General features: G+C 41.9%; 1 protein-coding gene across 1 annotated transcript in view; it reads left to right on the top strand.

Annotated features, from left to right (window-relative positions):
* FipoQ (F-box/LRR-repeat protein FipoQ) overlaps positions 1 to 21,900 on the top strand; it is a 35,497-nt gene extending 13,597 nt beyond the window's left edge. The window contains exons 2-10 of the mRNA XM_080272630.1: positions 8,287 to 8,486; positions 12,214 to 12,370; positions 12,865 to 12,982; positions 14,630 to 14,790; positions 15,017 to 15,122; positions 16,108 to 16,274; positions 16,683 to 16,885; positions 17,458 to 17,673; positions 18,190 to 21,900. Coding sequence (XP_080128756.1) covers positions 8,287 to 8,486; positions 12,214 to 12,370; positions 12,865 to 12,982; positions 14,630 to 14,790; positions 15,017 to 15,122; positions 16,108 to 16,274; positions 16,683 to 16,885; positions 17,458 to 17,673; positions 18,190 to 18,325 — 1,464 coding nt within the window. The 3' untranslated portion in view covers positions 18,326 to 21,900. The remainder of the gene's footprint in view (positions 1 to 8,286; positions 8,487 to 12,213; positions 12,371 to 12,864; positions 12,983 to 14,629; positions 14,791 to 15,016; positions 15,123 to 16,107; positions 16,275 to 16,682; positions 16,886 to 17,457; positions 17,674 to 18,189) is intronic.
* Positions 21,901 to 22,498: the final 598 nt, after the last annotated feature.

The raw sequence follows: 22,498 nt of genomic DNA, 5'->3' as shown, positions 1-22,498 counted from the left end.
TCAGGTGAGATAATGAGTTAAGGTGAGATAATGGGGTCAAATGAGATCATGGGGTCAGGTGAGATAATAAGGTCAGGTAAGATAATGAGGTCAGGTGAGATAATGAGGTCAGATGAGATAATGAGGTCAGATGAGATAATGAGGTCAGGTGAGATAATGAGGTCAGGTGAGATAATGGGATCAGGTGAGACAATGAGGTCAGGTGAGATAATGAGGTCAGGTGAGACAATGGATAAGTAGGCTATATAAAGCAACAAGTGTAGTCTGTGGGGTTAATGAACTATGGGTAGTTCTTGTAATTCTTGGTTATATAACAGAATAGGCCATCCCAAATTTTTTCATACAACTGGTCCTGTGAAGTTTAGGAACCTGGCACATCGGCTTTATAGGAACCAATGAAACTCTAACATCGAATTTTTGTGTAATAAGTTTTGGACAATATGGCAGCACAAAATAAAGACTGTCACAAAACTTATATCAATGATTTACTTTATTTTCGTTCATTTAGGAGATTTCATACCACTTCCTCCTCGGCTATTTACTTTGAATATTACGAACTGCTGTGTTATGTTATTATTTATCTATTAAATATCCACTCAGTCTGCATCAAGAATATACATGAGGGTATTAAGATGCAGTATGAAAATAAATCGCAAATGAAGAGATACTACGAAGCCTCCCATGCCAATGAAAATGCAGCTAAATGAGGGAGATGGCTCATGTCAGATTAACTCAAGTAAGCTTTATCGATTAAAAGTTAAGACAAGGGAACGAGCACAGAAGGTGAATTGCGAGGCTGGCGGGAGTGGGTGGGGTGGGGGAGCGTGCATATGGAGTGACAGGTGTAATGGGTGTGGGGAGTGGGCGGGAAGGGTGGGTGGGTGGGTGGGTGTGAACCAGAGAGCTCACACCCATGTAGGGCAGAGGGGCTGGCAGGTGGGGCAAAAACTCCTTCCTCCTGATGAGCCTCACCCCCTGCCCGCCCTCAGTCGTGCCCTTGCTGGTGACGGGGGCGTGCTAGGGCGAGCAGGGGACACACAGTGGCGTGCACAGCAGAAGTAAATGTGTGAATATCTGATATGACGAAGAGAGGAATGTGTGTAAATTGCATTGCATAATGTGCGGAAATTTGATAGTACGACTGGACGGATGTGTGCAAACTGGTCGAATACGGCAGAAGTAAATGTGCGAATTACTGACAATACGACGGGACGAATGTTTGTAAATAGGCGAAAATGGTAAACTAAACGTGCCAAACTCTGATAATACGACTCGTCAAACGTGTGCAAATAAGAGTTGTGTTGATGTGTTATCACAGACAGGCTGTGAAGATGATGTTAATGCTTGGAAACTGCCTAGTGTAATATGGGTGATATAAGGCAGGTGTGCTGAAAAAAAGACACCGCTAGTGAAATGCGTGGTCTTGAAATATAAATGACGAGTGGTAATGCACGATGGTTATATTGTACTGGATAACCAAGCAATGAATATATGAACTGATAAAATGAAGTTATGATATTGCTACTGAATATATTTAAAGATAAAGTATGTGAAGCACACATATGGCACCCGACATGCACTGGAGGATGAGTGTGGAGATGATATCTTGTATAAGGCTCACAATTATGTGGATAAATGCAGAGACAGTGCATCAAATGACAACGTGATAGGAAAGAATTCTTTGTCAATGAACCGTATTGTAGTAGTGGTGATATCTTTAAAAATATTAATAAAATAAAATAAAATGAGGAAGTGCCAGGAAAGCTGCTGTATGTCGTACCTGAAAATAACTCCCTTCATGAAAATCTAAATACATCTCTGTTAGAAAACTTGAGTTAAAAAGAAAAAATGTATTGTGTTCTCTGGAGTGATGCCTTTTATAATTATGGTATCCCTTTGCTCTTTATTAAGCACTGACAGTCGTAATGAAAACAGTCGCATGTCTCCTTCCTTTTTCCTTCTTTTGGCCAAATTATACCTGACCACAGATTAAGTTCCGTCCGTCCTTCATGTAATCAGAGTGGGGATTTTGATGACTACAAGATATCAGACCTTGAAAATATATATCCCTGCAGCTCAGCACCAAATATTAAGATGAAGTTTCTTTAATGTATCTCTTCTCCAATACTTTCGCCTTGCCATTAGCTTTGGAAGAGTCTTGGTGTTGGGGGAGGTGGGAGGGGTGGTGTGAGTGTGGTCCTCTAAAAGGCTGGTCGTTGTTGGTTTTGTCCCGAACCCAGTATCAACACACACACGCACACACACACACACATGCAGCATACATACAGTATACTCGCATATGCTTACATGCAGTCTGTGCAGTTAGTAAAGTTAAGATGCCTTAAATACGATGACATCATTTTTGAGTCTGATAGCCAGATAATTTTTTCACCATATTCATAATGATAGTCTTGTATGAGCAATGTGAAATGGTAGGTCAATGCAGGTTAGCTTGACAGTGATTGTTTCTTAACTCTCAGGTTCCTATGACTCACTCTCACGTGACTAAAATCGTCTGACATTTCCAAGAATAGAAAAATAGATTTGTTCGGTCCATGAGAAGGTCACTCTTGACAATATTTTCTCAGAATTAGTTTGGCTGGTTTTAGAGACTCTGTTAAGGTTAGGCAGACTCCGTTCAACTCCACGTCTACCCACACAGACACACCAACACAGCGTATAAACTCCGAGGCTTACATATACCAACATGTATATGCTCTTCACATAATATACACGTATATATCAATAATGAAATGTACTTTATTCACCCATTGTGTTCATTTTTAGTAACAACACTAGCAAGTATCCTACAGACGGACATACTACTACATTTCTAAGCAAGCACACATTTTACTGGATAGTCACTTACACGCGTAAGTATTCAGTCATGCACGCACAAACGTTCTGTGCACTCTGACAATATAAACATGTTCAAGCGCGCGCGCGCGCGCGCACGCGCACACACACACACACACACACACACACACACACACACACACACACACACACACACACACACACACACACACACACACACACACACACACACACACACACACACACAGGCACTCCCAAAGCTATATTCTGACACCGCCCCCACTCTTAGCCCAGCTGATGCTCCTGATTTAGACTAAGATGTACACGCAATACGGATGGGACGGTGAGGTCGTATTGGGGAGGCAGAGGAGGCAAAGAGAGAAGAAGGAAAGTGGAGAGGACAAGGAGGTAGAAAGTCACTGTAGAGGAGAGAGGGGTTGGGTAGCAAAGAAAAAAAGTGGGGGAAAGAGGGAGATAAAGATATATCTAAATTACTGATAGGGCGAAAAGGAGGGGAGGCAGAGGTAGGAAGAAAAACAGAAATGACAAGGAGGCAAAGAGACAAGTTGGGGAGAAGGGGAAGGACTGATAGGAAAGGGAGAAGGGAAGGCAGAGAGAGAGAGAAAACCAGAAAGGACAAGGAAATAGATGGTGGCTAAGATGAGGAGGAAGACTGCATGATAGGGAGGGTAGAGAAGAAGGAATAAGCTGAGTGCGGGGAGGGGAAAAGGAAAAGAGACTGAGGGACTAAAGGATAGAGGACAGAGAGAAAAAACTTGGCTGAGGGGAGAGAAGAGTCGGGGGGAGAGTCGGGAGTAGGATGAGATGAAGGGATACCTACAGTAAAGAAAAAGAGAAAAGAGGAAGGTGGGTAGAGTAAGAAAGGAAAACAGAAGACACTGAAGTAGGTTATGGAGGAAACTGAACAAAGTAGGAGTAAGGGGACTGGATGAGAGGGGAACTGGAGAGACGAGAAGATAGAGAAATTATTAAATAAACGATGTACAGTGAGAGGGGGTGGTAGGCAGAGTGAAGGGTGAGAGCATAGAGGACACGGAGGAGGAAGGTGACTGGGGCTGAGCAAGAAAAATGTAGGAAGGAATGGGAGCATGATGAATGATGGAGAGAGAGAAAAAGGGATGAGTAATGAGGGAGCAAAGCAGGGATGACAGTGAGGTAAGAAGTGACTGAGTGAGAGGAAAGTTGGAAGAGTAAGAGGAGGGGAGAGAAAGAGGGCTACGTAGAGGTCTGCTGAGGACGGAGGGAGGAATGAGAGAGAATATTGAAGTAAGAGAAAATGAGGAAATGGAGGGAGGGTTGGAGGAGGGGAGAAGGAGAGAGACGTAGAGAGTTCAAAGAAAGAGAGGGAAGACTGAGTCAGGGAGGAAAGCAGAGGACAGGGAGGAAGAGGGTGGCCGAGGGGAGGATGGAAAAAAGTAGGGGGATGAGGAAGAAGGGTACACAGATGTCGAGTAGGGAGGGGAGAAGGAAGAGTTACGAGAGAGGAGAGCAGAAAGAACAGGAAAGTAAGAGATAACTGAAGGAGAGGAAAGTTGGAAGAGTCGGGGGGAGGGGAGAGGTGGAGATATATCTAAAGAATCTGGAGAATAAGGGAATGACGGGTAGTAAGGGAGGAGAACAGAGAGGACTGTGACGCAGGTGAGTGAGGAAGAAGGGAGAAGAGGGAAGAATTGGTTGTTGCTGTTGCTGTTGTGGGCCCTGGCTTATATGAACGGAAACTTGGTGGATTGCAGGCTGAAATCACCACTTTCCTGCAGTTAACTACCCTATTTTCGGAGGACAGAGGGTGGATTAAGGGGCGTGTAGGCGACAGGTTGTCAACGAGTTTATCAAGCAAATAACAAGGTGGCTGGGGTAAATAACAAAGCAATCAACAAGGGCAGTTTTGACGTAGATTATTATACACAACAACCATGAGTGTGAATGTGAATGGATAAGATCATACTATCCTGTTTTTGAGTGACAACACTCTGAGGGGTATAAAGCTGGCACGTATAGAAAAGGGTCAAAAGGATAACAGCTTATATTGTTCCTGTGCATTTTATGTTATCAATTCAGCAACAAAGGAGAGTTTCGGTGTGTCTTCGTCAAACTACTTGTCATCAAACTGGTCTTAAAGTACTGAGCGAATGTAAGCCAGACAAAAGCCATGCCCTCTACATCTACTGTGTGTGGCTGTGAGTCATGAATTAAATTTATCTCCCTCTCGCTCACTCTGCCCTTCCGCTCTCTATAAGTAGCTTTTCACAGAATGACCTTAGACATCTTTGTCAGAATAAAACGTATTGTGATAACTATTAGATGTTGTTGAATATAGTTGGATAAACTTGTGCTGACATATTAAAGATCATAAGCACACACCGCGTAATACATTTTAATGCTGTCATATTTGATGCATGTTTTGCGAAAAGACTGTGTAATGTTCACTGCGAAATCAAATGTTGGTAAAAGTATCATTCTTATACCCTAGGCACACACATACACACACACTCATATACATATATACATATATATATATATATATATATACATATATATATATATATATATATATATATATATATATATATATATATATATATATATATATATATGCGACCAAATAAGTCTCGTTTTATGGTGAAAAGAAATAAAAAAGATAAAAGGAAATAATGTTAGTGGAGTGTGATAGGCATAGGAGTACACAGAGACTGTTGGGTAAATAGAGTGGGAAAATGAGAGACGGAGGACGGGAGGGAGATGAGAAAAGACAGAAAAACCAGAAGTACGATGATTAGATGAAGTACGGGAGGAGATCTGACAAAAGAAATACTAAGGAAGTGTGGGATGAGAGGAGATATACTGTAATCTTAATGTAACGCAGTGATTCAGTATTGTGTGTTGCAGTTCACTCACTTCAGTCTTGGAGGTTAAATAGGTTGTGTGTGTGTGCGTGTGTGTTGAAAATCAAGGTATCTACCTACTTCTGAACAGTAGCCACCTCAGTTATGGCGCAAGCCCGGGTGTAAAATGTCACTGTTAGATAATAGCTGTCTGAATATATGAACTGTCAACTGCTATGTTTCGCTGAATTCATCCTTATACTGGTAACCTAAAATAGCCTATACTCCAACATCATCATACTACATTTTAGAGTACCGGTGCAGGAAAGAGTAGGTAGTGAATACTGCCTTTTTTTTTTAGGGGGGGGGGTCTACCCACTCTGAGCTGGTACTTACTGTATGTCTATGAGTTCTGAAGTACACCGCACTAAGTACCTGCTGAATGGAAGTTCGCTAGTTAAGACTGACGTTTGACAAGTATTCAGAGAACTGAAAAACGTCAAGAGTAGCTCACATACCAGAATTTACAAAATATATAAAAGTACTTGCATAACAGTGTGTAGAACTAAATTTGCAAATTAAGCACCATAAATTCAGTGAACAGCCAGGGAGAAAAATCAGTCTCGTGCTGCTGACGCTCGTACCTGGAATGTTGTTGCCAAACACCCAAACATTCGTTCAAAACACAATATGAAAACATCAGAAACTATCAAAAAAGAGTGGATGGCTGCAGAGGTAGAAAAGAAAACGAAGAAGGCTTAGAATAATGCTTATCGCCTGCATAAGGGTCAAGTAGGCGGACGGAAAGAGAAAGTGGACGAAGGTAGACAACAGTGCGTTGGTCCCTTTGACGTGAGGGTTGGAGAGTAGGACTTTGTGGTGTATACAGGACTGAGGACTGAATCGGCAAGATGCAGGCGTGGCAGCAACTCACCACGGATGCGGCGTTTATGTCCGACTTTGACGACGAGCGTCAGCGCTTTACTACGGTGTGTGTCCATCGTTAGTTCTCACCCACCCAAATCCTAATTTACCACACCCCATTCACACACTCACTCTCACCATCACCCCCACCCCACCCTTACTGTCACTCTATCCTTACTATCACCCGACCCACACCGTCACTCATCCTCGCTCCCATCCCACTCTTACCGTCACATTGACCCTACACTCACCCTCACCCTCATCCCAATTTCATTCTCACCATCACCCCACCCACATCATCATTTTCAACCCCATCGTCATCCCACTCTCATCATCACAATTACTGCACCCTCATCCCTGCTCTCCCCTCACCCTACCCGCACCATCATTACCCCACCCACACTATCACTCTCACCCTCAGCATTACCCCACCCACACCACCACTCTCACTCTTGTCCTCATCCTCCCTCACCATCACCCCTCAGGTACAGACAGTTACAAACCATTTACCATACTCAGTGGTCTTTCACGAATGGTCATAATAGAAGAGCACTAATATATTTAATCTTAAAAAGTTACAGTTGAATTTTCTTGCACTTATCGTATTATTCGTTATCTGGTTCATATATTTCCATGTTTTGCTCTCCGTCTGCGATTACCCTAGTCTTTTAATGAAAATTTGTATATCAAATTTTTATAACAAGTGCCAGATATGGTCTTAATAACTGCCATTTTGAAGTGCCGACTCAGGTATGCAAGGGAGACCGGGTGTAGTTATTACATGGCCAGGTTGTTACACACACAGTATCGTCATAATTTATCAATAGATGAGGGAGTGGCCGTTGCAAATGTTATGCACCTCGTCAGCAAAGGTGGAGCCTGAAGTGGCAACTCGAAGGCGTTGCTTGAGGAAGAGCTGAGGTTAAAACTTTATATTCCACTGTCATGTTTTTTTTCTATGTCCAAAGTTATTGTGATATATCTGTGTCACCTGTTGATGCAGCTGAATCACGTGGTGCGTGGTGCCATGTATGTTAAAAGGCTAGGAAATTAGTAAAGGCACATGGTGGTGGTGGTGGTGGTGGTGGTAGTGATGGTGGTGGTGGTGGTGGTGGTAGTGATGGTGGTGGTGGTGGTGGTGGTGGTGGTGGTGGTGGTGTCATTTTTGTAGACAAATGGTTGTGTGCAGAAAACTTGTGCTAAGTATGTTGTTATGGGATAGTTCTTACAGCATCAATTAACCCTCTTCGAGAACAACTGTAAGACATTATCCCAATATTTTCAGATATCACTGAAACCATGCCTGAAATTACTAATGGAGTGCAGACTGAGATCATGGAGGCAACAGTCAAACGAGTTGTGGATAATAATAATTTTAAAGTGTTGCAGATCAGTACAGTGTAATGTAAAAGTAACATAGGCATGAGTAATCTTTATGTAGATATATGTACAGTAGGTAGTATCTGTGTTTGTATGCCAGTTTATCTAGCCACCTATCTATCTGTCTATATCTATATGTCTTCTGTCACACTATTTATTCATCCCTCTCTCTCTCTCTCTCTCTCTCTCTCTCTCTCTCTCTCTCTCTCTCTCTCTCTCTCTCTCTCGTGTGTATGTGTGTGTGTATAACTGCGTACGTTCCATCTCCTTTCCAAACCCACCACAACATCCATTCCCTAATAACTTCCCTCGTGCCTTCCAGACGATTGATAAGCTGCCGGACAAGGTGTTGCTGCGAATCTTCTCCTACCTGTCCCACCGCGAGATCATCAAGAACGCCTTCGTGTGCAAGAAGTGGCGCACCATCGCATACAACACCAACCTGTGGAGTGCGGTGTCCCTACGGCCGGAGCGCCATGGCCTTTGCGTCAACAGCATCGATGCGCTTCTTCAGCTTATCAGGTATACTGTAGGTCGCCGCCTCCAGGTTCACACTTTTGAATAATTTTAGATTTTGATTCACAAACACTTTATACTCACAAACACCAGAATAACGCGTTTTTTGATACGTAAACACTAGAATAATTCGTTTTTAGATACGTAAACGCTTTAGAATAAGTCGTTTTAGATTTACAAATACTTTAGAATAATTCGTTTTTGAATCACAGATTTAGAATCATTCTTTTTTTATTCACAGACACTTTAGAATCATTCGTTTTAGATTCACAGACTTTAGAAATATTCGATTTTATTCACAAACACTTTAGAATTATTTTAGATTCACAAACACTTTTGAATAATTCGTTTTAGATTCACTCACGCTTTAAAATCATTCGTTTTTTATTCACAGACACTTTAGAATAATTCGTTTCAAATTTCCAAACACTTTAAAATAATTCGTATTAGGTTCACAAGCAATTAATATTCAAAAACACTTTAAATCAGTTCACATGCACACTTTAGATGCCCTGGTTCATCTCATCTAGTCCGTCCCCATCCTTCGCCGATTTTCCTGGGCTGTATTTTTCTGTCCTCAGAATTGCGTAACACCTCTTCCTCAGTCATTTATTTTTCACGCCACACTTTCACAATCCTCTCGTGTGTTACGGATGCAAATTGTGTCGATATTAAACATACATGGATAACAAACAAGAGAGCGTAGGATGTTAGATGCAAAATACACTGTCAAAGGTTAGGAAGGAGGCATTACAAAGCACCCTAGTACAGTGAGAATACAGATACAGGCCTTCTCACCCGACCTGCACACCACACCATTAACAACTGGGATTTGGATGGACTTTTACCCCTTACTACGCTGACGTCCTTTTTAATTTTGTTTTTAAATCTATCAGACGAATTCATGCAACTTGGAAAAAGGACTTGAGTTATGTTTTTTTTTTTTTTTTTTAATCTACCTCTCCAGCATGAAAGCCTCTCCTGACTTAAATCACATTGTCTCGAGATAGCAAGAATATTATAAAAATCATCCTCATACTGAAGGAGTAAAAAAAAGAGCTGTATGTGTATGAACCATGTAAAGAAGCCGAGTGAAGCACCAGGCATCATATTCACAAGCATCCTTAAGTTTACGTTGTGGATCAGATTTGTTGAGTATACTTCTATCATCACTCAATACACCTGCTGTACAATTAACAAACAAATCAGAGTGAATGTTAATGCGGAAAAAAACACGACCAAAGTAAATCAGATTGAATGTTAATGAAAAAACCGCAACCAAAGTAAATCAGAGTGAATGTTAGTGTGAAAAACACGACCCGAGTAAATCAGAGTGAATGTTAACGAGAGAAAACGCGACCAAAGTAAATCAGTGTGAATATTAATGCGGAAAAACACGACCAAAGTAAATCAGAGTTAATGTTACTGAGAAAAACGTGATCAAAATAAATTAGGGTGAATGTTGTTGTGAAAAAAAAAAAAAAAAACACGACCCACGAGATTTCTAATGATAATTCCCCTTTAGAGACACTTGTTTATCCTAGAATTTGGACAAGATCTTTTATGACTACTTCCTCTGGCAATGAATAGAGGGAAGGACTCAGAAGGGTGATGCTTTTTTGTCTCTGAACAGGATTCATAGATTGATAGACAGGCAGTTGGACAGATAGATATACAGTTAGACAGACAGCTACACAGAGAGAGAGAGAGAGAGAGAGAGAGAGAGAGAGAGAGAGAGAGAATTTATTGACCAAAAGTTTGCAAATTTATGAAGTATTTTATACAAAAGTTCATAATTATATACCATGTAGAACTTTCACAATACTGCAAATATGAATCAGACGGTCCAAATAAACTTTAAACACAAGGTCAATAAAATTTCCAGACTAAAATATAAATTACAACCTAGACAGCAATATTGCAAAAAAACACAACAGTTTACTGAGACACTCTACTGGCTGGCTGTACAGTTGGCTCAGTTTCTTCACGGACATTATTTTGCAGGTACAAGGCAATACAACTGATCTAGCAACGGTGCATAATCCTTTTAAAAGCATGATACTGAGCCATATTTTTGTTGGCCGAGGAGATTTCGAAGCGCATCTTTCTAGATTTGCCTATTGCTTCTTAACACCCCCATTTAATGTTATTGATACAAACCATATCCATCTTTTAGAATGCAAATGACATACAAGAAGATAGGCAACTGATGACAAAGATACGTCGCTGAGAAAGACGTGTTACGAAATCTTTAGACCCAACGGGGAAAGCGGTCCACTGTTTGCTGACTGGTGTGAAGTTACGTCGTGCGATTGGAAGCGAGGTTTTTACAGTTATCAGATCAGTTGCCCTCCCCTATACTTGTAAATATCTACGAATTAACTGAACATAGTAAAAAAAAAAATATCCTCTTAACGAACAGATTCATTAACACATCTGATTAGTTCCCTGTCGTAATTAAGGTTTGTGTTTACTGGAAGAACAAAAGCCAGGAAGGTCTGTGCTTTTTTTTTTTCCTCCTACGAAAATAAATCTCACTTACGATAGGCAACTAATCATAAGCTTGTTTCCGAATCCGCCACAATATCACATACAAGATGTTATGGAGTAATATTGCAAACTAGATCACTGAAGAAGTGTTACGAATTTTAAGGAAAGGGGAATAAGAGTCTTAGAACCACCGTCTTCTCGTTAGGAAAAATAAAGTGGTATATTGACTAGAATATGAAAGTACTAGAAGCCTGAATAAAATGGGTTGGAATAAACTGTAAAGGGAAAAGTACTGCAAAGCTTCCTAAGTTGATAAGAATACTTTTTAATGCATGGAAGAAAAAACGAAAACAAGATAGCAGAGAGCCAAATTCAAGATCCGTTAATTTTGAGATTCCTGGACACACTGCGTTTGAAAGACTGGAGATCATAGGCAGTAGGAAATACAAGCAGAGGGTGACAATTCCAGAGCTGACCTGTTGCATATATGAAGGACTGAGAGTAACGGTTAACTCTTGCATTACAGAGTTGGACACAAAAAGGATGAGAGTTTGTTGATAGATGGGTGCTACGCGCCCGCCGCAGTGGCGAAGGGATGCAAGCAGACAGTTCAGAGAAGCAGTGACCATTGATGTAGTAATAAAAAATAGACAAAGATACAACTGTGCGGCGAAAAGACAGAGGTTGAAGGGAGCCAGTAAGAGGAGAAGAGTTAATGAGACGAAATACCTATGACTCCACTTTGTTGACAAGAGCTGTATGTGACATGGCGTTGCGTACTTATACACAACAGCCACCGTTGGCTTTGAAATCAGTGTAGAGAAAATAGGAGCGTACAGAGAAGGGTTTGCTATCAGTTGCCTCAGACAGCCGAGTCTAAGATAGGACGTGCCATATGTAAAGATATACTGATGAGGGAAAGTTACTGGAGAATGAACTGAGAGAGAAGTTGTACTGAAGCGCCTCCTGTTCTTACAAGATTATGAACATGATATAAATTATGCACAAGCAAATTGGTAAAGAAGAGGTGCTTACTGAATAAACTATCAAGGAAGAAGTACTACAACATAAACTGGTATGGAAGAAGTGTTAAAGACCCTCACAAACTGGCGAAAAATGTACCAAAAACAAAAATAACTGGTAAGGAAAAGGAAGTACAAAGCACTCTATGCTAACTAGAAAAAAGAGTACCGTAAGCAAAGTAAACAAATAAGATCTTTAACCATGACTCTTCCGGTTTCAGCACCCGGTTCGGCGCGTCACTTCGGTACCTGGAGATGCCCATGGACCTGATCACCCACCCGGTCCTACACGAGCTGGCCGCCAAGTGTCCCAACCTCACCAACTTCGTGCTTGACTTCTCCACCGCCATGCAGCTCCACGACTTCAACGACATGCAGGTGTGCACCTTCAGAGTGAGGGATATTAGACTGCTGTATCATCTTTAAATTTTGTCATTTCACATTCCTGCGGCTTTTCATTGATCATCTCAGTTACTCAGAGCTTAATGAAGTTCAAACACACACACACACACACACACACATCTAACTAAACCCAGCTTTAAGTTGGGTCAGGGAGAGTATTAGCTGTATCCCACTATGTCTGCTCAACACTTACGGCATGTCCATCACACATGACCCTGAAGTATCATAGCAAAGAGAAGTATCTAAGAGCAGGGAACCATACAAAGCCTCTCTCATCTTAGGAATAATAAAAATCAGAGGAAAGTAAGAAGTACAAGAGATGAAATATCAGGCAAAATTTTGTTCCCAACAGTACATCAATTATCTAGAGAGAGAGAGAGAGAGAGAGAGAGAGAGAGAGGAGAGAGAGTCACGACATCCAGTAAAGAATAGCCAGACCTTCCCCTGACCCCATTGTTGCCCCCCGCCAGGCCTTCCCCACCAAGCTGCGGACCATGAGCATCTGCCTGTCGGAGGTGATCTTCATGGAGGGCTTCATGAGGAAGATATACAACTTCATCAACGGCCTCGAGGTCCTCCATCTCGTCGGTGAGTCAGGGAAGGGAGAGGGTGGGAGTCTGGTGGGGGAAGGGGGGAAGGTTTTGCATGAAACTAGAGATTAATTTCACTCAGTCACCTCTTCACTTCACTTCACTTCACTGACGTAAGAGTATTTGTGTGTGTGTGTGTGTGTGTGTGTGTGTGTGTGTGTGTGTGTGTGTGTGTGTGTGTGTGTGTGTGTGTGTGTGTGTGTGTGTGTGTGTGTGTGTGTGTGTGTGTGCCATTCTTGTAACACCAGAAGATTTTACTCATTTTACGAGAGACGTTTCGAATAGAGGGTTTAGATACAGTTTTCATTAACTCCTTTACTACTATGGGTGTTTCCTAAGCTAAATTAAATCGTCTGGTGCTTGCAAAAATAAAATACGTCATTGGACTTAATGGGTTAAATCTTTGCCGCCTAGATACGAGAATATGTATCATTTAGGGGCATATTCAAAAGCTGGTAAGGGAGAGACCTAGGAATATGGCGACTATGAGCATGTAGGCGAGGGCCGGTACACTAAAAATCACCCTATACATTTTCTCCTATATAGCAGTTTCAGACAGTAATGGATTAATACAAAGTCTGCCTTTTTTTACTACTGAATGTACGTATAATTTGTCTCCCTCGTTTTTTGCATCCTCACTGGTTTGTTAATCCGTTGGTTGGAAATTATAAACTTTGTATAATATCCCTGCTCACGTCAGATGATTTTAATATGATCGAAACTAGGACGCCAAAAATGTTTTAGATTTTCACAGTTAACGTTTTGGCGAAGAATAACAACGATCCCGTATTATATTCCAGTTTCCGATGGGCGATTGTGTCCATCGCATACAAACCAGACGCACCCAAAGGATTAAAGGATAATTCTGGCAGATGAATACCGGTTACGGAAAGTGGTTACCAGACTCTTACACTGATTTATATAATTGCTTGGGTGACAAATTACTGTGTTACTCTCAAAACATTCTTCACATCGCTGCTTCGTCTTTCGACCAATTTAATAACCTTTTTCAAGGGACGTTTTCATGGAAAAAGATTAAAGAAATGCATAGGAAGCTATGGTTGTCTCGGTTTTATATTGTTTTTCAACATTCAAATTAAGAAGGAGCCTAATCAGACTTGACCCAGCGTTATTAAAAGTAAAGCACTCGGTATCTTCCTGCTTGACTATCTTTGACGATGAACGTAGTTGTAAAATCATCAGTTCTTAATAATCTAGCGGTAGTGCACAAGTTATACAGATGCAGGATCGTTGAAGTTCCTAATAATCTGCTGGTTGTGTATTATATAATTTTATGAAGGTGCAAGATCGATGAAGCCTGGGTTTGCAGCCCGGTTCCTTTATGGTGTAGAATTATCGAACTCTCATCAACCTTGCCGCAACGAATCTGTAGGTCAGCTGGGTTCAACTATTACCTATTTCCTCTTTTCCCTTCCCTATTTCCTCTTTTCCCTCCTCTTTTCGTTTTGCCCTCCCCGTATCCTTTTCCCCGTCCCCATTTCCTGTTTCCCTCCCCATTTCCTCTTTTCCCTCCCTATAATTCCTCCTTCCTCCATTTCCTCTTCCCCTAGCCCCTTCAGCCTTCCCATTCACACTTCCTCTCCAATGTATAGTCCTTATTATCTCTTTCTCCTCCGCCCATCAGGTACTTACGAGAAAGCTGACGAGGAGGAGGAGGAGATTTACGAGGTGATCAACATACACAAGCTGAAGTCCGCCACGCCCAACCTCAAAGTGGTTAACCTGTACGGCATCAACTTCGTGGACGACACCCACATAGAGGCCTTCAGTTCTAATTGCATCCAGGTGAGAGAGAGAGAGAGAGAGAGAGAGAGAGAGAGAAAGAGAGAGAATAGTTTGATGACAGCTCCTTTTCTTCCGAACTAACTTCAGCATTGAGACTGTCGACCAAAATCTATCTTCAAAGAGTAACCGATGATCACAGACGATTACTATGTCTCTTTTGTTCAACTACTCTTTTATTTTCGCTTGACCTAACCTGTGACCTGTATTCTTTGGCGTGACCTCGCAGCTGGAGTGTCTGGCGGTCAACTTCTGCTCTAAGGTGACGGGCGCCTCCCTCAAGATCCTGCTGAGCCGATGCAAGAAACTCAAGTGTCTTCTGATGCAGCAGTGCAGTGAGTACGGTACCTCCGCCAGACATTAACTCATAACTAACGCACACCTGTCGTCACTACAGAAAGCACTAAGTCATAACTAACGCACTCTTGTCTTCGCCACAGAAAGCTCTAACTCATAACTAACGCACTGTCTTCACTGCAGAAAGTACTAACGTACTCTTGTCTGCACTACCGAAAGCTCTAACTCACAACAAATACATTCTTGTCTTCACTACAGCAAGCACTAGCTCATAACTAACGCACTCTTGCCTTCACCACTGAAAAAGGTGGATTCATTTTTCTTTTTTTTTTACCTTATGAGCCGTGGAAGTATTGGGGTACACTCTGCATTTCTGTAATTTATTATCTGGTGGTCTGGTACTTAGGTCCTCCAACCGAATGTGGCCCATCAGACCTCAGTTCCAAGGGATAGTGGTGGTTTGCTGATCATGTAACTGCTCAGGGGAAGGGGAACTGGTCATCCACGCTTCCTATGTCTGTACTTAATAGCTTAGCCTGGCCACTGTGCCACTGATGGGTCGTTACAGCACTGACTGATGAATAGATGAATAATTCAGCGGTTGTAATAATAATGAAATATGTCACTGACCAAAGTACAGCAAAAACAAAACTCTTATTGTAATATTATTGTCGTTACTGTAAAAGTCATATACTGGACTATATTATCTAATCCGTTTTGACCCCTTAACTATCAGAACTCGGGACATTTCCCAGTGGTCAGTAAAATCATCTGGCAGTAGCCCCACCCCCTAATAACCCCAGCTTCACCTCGCCCGGCCAGATCGATCTGCCTTAAAGCTTGTTATGTAATATAACTGTATAGTTTGTAATGTAACTGCTAATATGACATGTCCTAACCACTTATCATGTAACCTACTATAAATATTCTTTCCATTTATCCAACCATACATGTCCCATCCATTTAACCTACCATACATGTTTCATCCACTGACCACTTTCGCTCATTCCCTTCTCCTACCAGGTCTGCAGAACGACCAGGTGATGAGTGCCGAGTGGGAGAAGTCGGCAGTGCAGGAGCTGGACGTCACAGCCACGGACATCTCCACTGAGTGCATCATCGACCTCCTCACTCGCATTCCCGCCCTCAGGTGGCTCAGCGCGGGACAGCTCGACGGATTCACGGACGCTGTTAGTCTGACCTCTTGACACTGTAAAATGAATAAATAAATTAATAAATAAATAAACAAGTGAATAAGTAAATCATGGCCATATTTACTCGCGATGAAAGCTTCTTTGATGTAACTGTCACCTTTTGTAAATAGTTAAGTGGATATTAATATGTTGAATTTCATTCATTTACATGAGGCACAGGCAAGGTTCGATTTCAGTACAGGTGCGATACTTACAGATGACTGAATTGTGGTTCACAGCTTAATTCTCAAACGATACTGTTGGCAAAATCATTTTTTTTTTTTTTTTTTTTTGCGTGTTAGCTTCCTCAATCCCTCAAGAATATCGAGAAAAAAAAAAACGTAAAAAGTAAAATGCTTTTGTACATGATCTTCGTCTCTTTCCCTCTTTTCTCTCGTCATACAGGTACTGAAGGCGTGGACAGAGCGCGGCAACCTGAAGAGTCTGATCGCCCTGGACCTGGACCTGTGTGACAACCTTACAGAGGAGGCCTTGTATAAATTCCTGGCGCGGTACGGACAAAACCTGCGCGGCCTGGCGCTCTCGGGAATACCTCAGTGCACCGACTCCCTCTGCTCCAACGTCATGCCCGCCCTCAAGAACATAAAGTGGGTGTGAACGGTACATGTTGGCACACAAACATGGAAATATATACATGGAAATACAACATGGAAATATAGCCAGCACAGGGCCGTATTCTCTTTGATTTAGATATTTACATTGCATATTACCCCTCATTATCACACATGACATCAGCGGTATTATCACTGGATCTAGAACAGCATGCTAGTCGTCATAAAATAAAAATATTTGGAGTGAATGAGATTAGACAACACTATAGCGAACCACGTTACTGATAATGATCCCACAGAGTGGACGTGCCCTTACAAGCACAATAGGGCTGGATGTTCCAATTTATGAGGAAAAATCGAATGGGAAGTCAAAGATTCCAGTGAAATAATTTAATCCTCTATTTCACCGCAGAAGGCTACACCTTAGTTTATTTGAGGGTTGTCGTATGGGAGGCTAAAATAAATTGCTCCTGTTAACGTCGTCTCTCAGATTCGTATATTGCACTCTCAGCGAAAAGAATTTGTCTAGCATTAACTGGAATAAAATACTATAGAGCTGATCTTATTCTGACAGGGATAATTTTGTAATTCCCTTTCCAACACCTCAGGATCCTGCGGCTTGGTCTGTCTGAGGGGTTGTCGTACCGCCTGATGGGTAAGATCCACGTTGACGGCCTCCTCGACAACATCGCCAACTACGCACACAACCTGGAGCGTCTGGAGATGTCATGGGACCCCGAGTCTCTCCGCTTCTCCGACAAGAGCCAGAAGGCCATCGACACCATGCGTGTCCGCTGCCTTAGGCTCAAGTGTCTCGTGCTGGCGTGAGTGCCTCCAACTCTCGCTTCGACCTCCTGTACTTGTCTCTGATTTGTTTCCCTGTCTGTTTATTTTTGAGCTTTTGCCGTTCCAGACCCAAGGATAAAGTTGTTTTATTTTTCCTTTTAAATGTTTCTCTAACAGTACAATAACTACAGACCTGCATCGACTTGTTGCTGGTTGAATTCCGGAGGAAGATTTAGGACAGCAAAAATTGATTATCTGGCTTCATGACTCTCATGCAGACGAAAAGCACTGATACTAAGCCTTCTTCAGATATTGTATCAGTGTAACTCCATATATAACTGCAGGGAAACAATGTATAGACAGATAAATAAACATTAGTTTATAGTGACAGGATAAGTCACAACTCATCCTTTTCTTCTACTTGCACTCACTCCTGAAATCTTCATAACAGAATAGCCTATATCAGCCTTACATACACACACTATAAAGCAAACTTTGCGCTCCTTATCACGATAATTAAACACACCCAACTGATACCCTCACTCCACCAACAGGGACGGCAAATACTACGAGATCGTCAAGGCCAACTTCGAGCGCGCAGACCGCACCACCGTAGTTCGCACCGCCACCAACTGCTGTGTGTCCATCGTCTACCTGCTCACCCACTACAAGGACCTCATTTTTAATTAAACACTACTATACCAGAAACATCAGGAGATTCACAAACAAGAGCAAGAATCAATTTCCTTTCGTAGCTGTGAATAGGACATGGAAATCACCAGAGCCGAAACGTAATAGCCAAGACGTTGCTTCAGAAACAGAAATAAGAATGTCACTGTCCTTCCTGCAAAATCATATCCTGGCTACAGTTGATCGTAAAGGCCCACGTCTTTAACTAGTACTTTCTTCCCCCGTACAAGCTTCACACACTATCTGAACTATGTACCGAAACAGAACTGAATTACGTACCAAAACATTACGGAATTACGTACCCAAACAGAACTGAATTATGTACCAAAACAGTACTGAATTACGTACCAAAGTAGATCTACACCCACATCAATTACTCAAGCCACACATTATTTTCTTAATATCAAATACTGTCTCCCAGTTACACGAATCAAATTTTGCTTTCCAAGGATGTTACGAAGTTTCATTTTGCAGGCCACTTAAACTACACAGGTGTAGAATGTGGGGGACACTCATCATAGTGTCACAGGAGTCTTTTTCCAATGTTGAGGCTTTTACTGAATGGAATAAATAATTAAATACAAAACGGCGAAGAAAGCAAGAGAGTGGTTAAGCGTGCCCACTGAAAAGCTGCCGAGGTTACTGATTTTTCATTTGGCCTGTGAAATGGTTAGGTGAATACATGGTTGGTACTAAAAGGTGATAGAAAATTCTCTGTGAAGTGTGATTGTATAGTGTGACTGAAGTGTGGTCGTGTAAGGAATGGTATCGTGTTCTGTTGCACAGAGAATTTTTTAACACTTTGTAAAATTTGCAGGAAAAAATATACGCAGTGCAGAATTTATGTGAATAAAGTACCGTCTGCGTCATTCAAAGACACAGAGACACGACTTGACGGGTGGAGTATAATATTATATGCTTTCTGAAAAATCATGCAGAAAGCTTGATAACAAAAATGAATCTCGTTGTTGCACTTTCTAGAGTGTCTCTTCCATGCGAAACCATATACACGACAGTACTGAGCTGCAGGATTACCCATACCCATGTCTGTCATTGCTCGTAGATTTATGTCAGCGCTCTACGAAGCCACATTCATTTCCAGACAATGTAGCATCGAAGTTAAACGATTTTTTTTTTTCTCGTGTTTGCTAGGCAGATTTATTCAGCTCTCCCTCACAAAGCCTCCATCCCAGTAAGATATGTACAGACGAAAGCAGTAGTCGATATCCCCTCAGACAGACAAAGCGATGGGCCAGTAATTTGTATCACCTACCCCTGTCTTCTTCATCTCTATGTGAACTCATCAGTTTTCACCATCAGTCTCACCCCCCGTATGGCCTTGTTTCACCTTAGAGTAACCGGGCCGTTCACTGCGCTTTTTATTTATTTGCTTCCTTGGGGGACACCGATCATTACTTTCGAGTGTACAGTAGATCAGGCATTCACTCACTGCAGCTACGACTGTGGAAATAACTAGTCTTCCTATATAAGTGCCAATTGTAAGTTGCCAGGTATAGTGTTCAATCGAGTGCCTTGCTTTTCTTAACCCTTTCACTACATTACTATTTTTATAGGGTACTCTGCCCACCCCTGGACGATTCCATTCAGTCTGGAGGAGTCCTCTTGTTGTGTAGGAGTTAAAAAAAAAATGTGTTTCATCTTACAGTTCAAGTACTCTTTCCTGTACTGAATATTATCGTCCGTTGATAGCAAGACTAAAACATCGTACGGAGAGGGATAAGAATGACAGACAGAACATTTCCAACTGCGTTCTTGTGCTGTCTAGATGTTGTTGTTGTTGTTGTTGTTGTTGTTGTAGCCTCAGTTTCATCTGAAACGTGGACCCGGTGGACTGAAGGCTGATGTTGCCCTTCTCGTCCTGCATTCCACCATCTTCCTTTCGGAGGATATGGAGGGATGTGAGGGACGTTTGTATAACCGGAAAGGTCCACCACCTGGCTATATCGGTGCCACCACATGAAGGCGTCTCTCTCCAGCACGTGGGTCAAGACGCCAGATGAGCTTTTGTCAGACATAAGAGTGAATGAAGATAAAGAACACAGAGATGGGCGAAAGCTCGACGATTTGACATGGAGGACACAGAGACGCAAAGATGCATAGACAGCGACACAGACATAGAGTAACAAAGTAACAGAGACAGATACATAGACAGATAAAATGATACAGAGACATAGACACAGGTAAAGACACACAAACGTACCCACAGACGAAGAGACAGAGACAGGGACAGAAACACGGACACAGAGGAACAGTCGCAGATACAGGAACAGAGGCACGGAGGTGTACAAGAGTTGGACAAATGGAGATGTGGCATGCAGATACACAAAGAAGCATAGACAGAGACGCAGACACAGAGACAGACACAGACACATGTGTGCAGACAAAAAGAAACTGAAAAACAGACAGACAGGCGGACAGACAGACAGGCGGACAGACAGACACAGCGCGTTGGACGTATGAAGTTGGAGAGCACAGACACTGGCACGGAGACACATAGATGCAGAATCACAGACAGACAGACACAGAAACATAACAGAAAGAGACGTATGAAGATGGAGGACACAGAGACGGAGGAATGCAGAGACACACAGACAGACACACAGGAGAGTTGGACATATAAACTGGGAGGAGGGAGACAAGAGACACAGACACAAAGAATTAAGAGCACTGTATGAACAGAGATGGAGGACGCAGAGGCAGACATAGGCAGAGGGACAGAGACGCAGAAACAAAGACAAAGAGACAGAGACTGAGATGCAGAGAATGAGACAGAGACTAAGACACAGAGATGCACAGACAGGGATATAGGCAGAGACACGGAGTTGAGGAGACAGGAACAGACACAGAAATAAGAGCGATGGGTGAAAAAAAAAAAAAAGACAGCCGCAGACAGAGATACAGGCTCAGTTAAAGGGACACAAGGTAGAGACTCAGAGACAAAGACACACGGAAAAGACACAGATAAAGAGACGAACAGAGGCAGGGACAGAGATACAGATACAGATATAGACAAAGAAAAAGACAAATAAAGACAATGAAACACAGTGGCAGGACACAAAGATAGACGCCAGCACAAGCACAGAGAGAGACAAATACAGAGACAGAGCACAGAATGAGACCCAGAGATAGGCGCAGACAGAGAATGAATCAGGGACACAGAGGCAGACACAAAGACAGAGACAGTAAACATGGTGTCGACGCAGACACAGACTCACAAACATGAAAAGACAGACAGAAGCGGACAGAGACACTAAGGCAGAAAGACAGAGACAGGGAGACAGAGACAGAAAGAAAGGACAAAGACACAGACACTGACAGACACACAGAGACAAAGGCCCATACATAAACATAGACGAATGAAGGTGGAAGACACACAAATATAGAGTTAGGGTATTTGTCAAGCTCTAAATCATGTTCTTCAGAAAAAAAAATAAAAATGGGAACTTTGTATTTTGATCCTCTGACCTGTATATATAGGGCGTACTATGTTGTCATTCAAAGGGTTTATTTGCATATTATTGTTGTTATTGTAAGAATTATATTATTATAGTTACTGGAGTTCTTTTATTTCCATTACCTGTTACCACTAACATACTGATTCCTATATGAAGTTAACTATATTATTACCATCTGGAAAGGGTATATGATTTTCAAATAAATACTAAGGAGATAACGAAGAACCTCCTCGTAAGTAATAACAGTTACTTGCATGAAGTTAGGATTTTTTTTTTTCTTTAGTTCTAATTTAGGTAGGTAGGTAGGTAGGGAGAGAGAGAGAGAGAAAGAGAGAGAGACAGACAGACAGACAGACAGAGACAGACAGACAGATAGACAGAGAGACAGACAGATATTTAATCTTTTGCTCTTGTTATCAAATAAGCTACTTTTCGAGTCACCCATCCCCTTGGTTCTTATAATACCCTACTTATGATACTTATTTTTCAACTTCAAACACTACACATCTTCACTATGTTTTATCCTCCCTGCCACTTTACCACAGTCTTTCCAGCTTTTTTTTTTTTTTTTTCAGTTTACCACCTCACAACTCTCACTTTAGTATGTATCTAGTCTTGATCTCTATATTCGTCCTGCCGCACTCCGCCTCCCAGCTGTACAGTGATATCCAGTCTGTGTTCCTCGCATTGATTTTTA

This window comes from Coenobita brevimanus, chromosome 51 (assembly GCF_032717465.1).
Source record: "Coenobita brevimanus isolate Jiangsu-jjx chromosome 51, ASM3271746v2, whole genome shotgun sequence".
NCBI classification, from domain to species: Eukaryota; Metazoa; Arthropoda; class Malacostraca; order Decapoda; family Coenobitidae; genus Coenobita; species Coenobita brevimanus.
The sequence above is the reverse complement of the archived record's forward strand: the minus strand, read 5'-3'. Positions and strand labels throughout refer to the sequence as shown.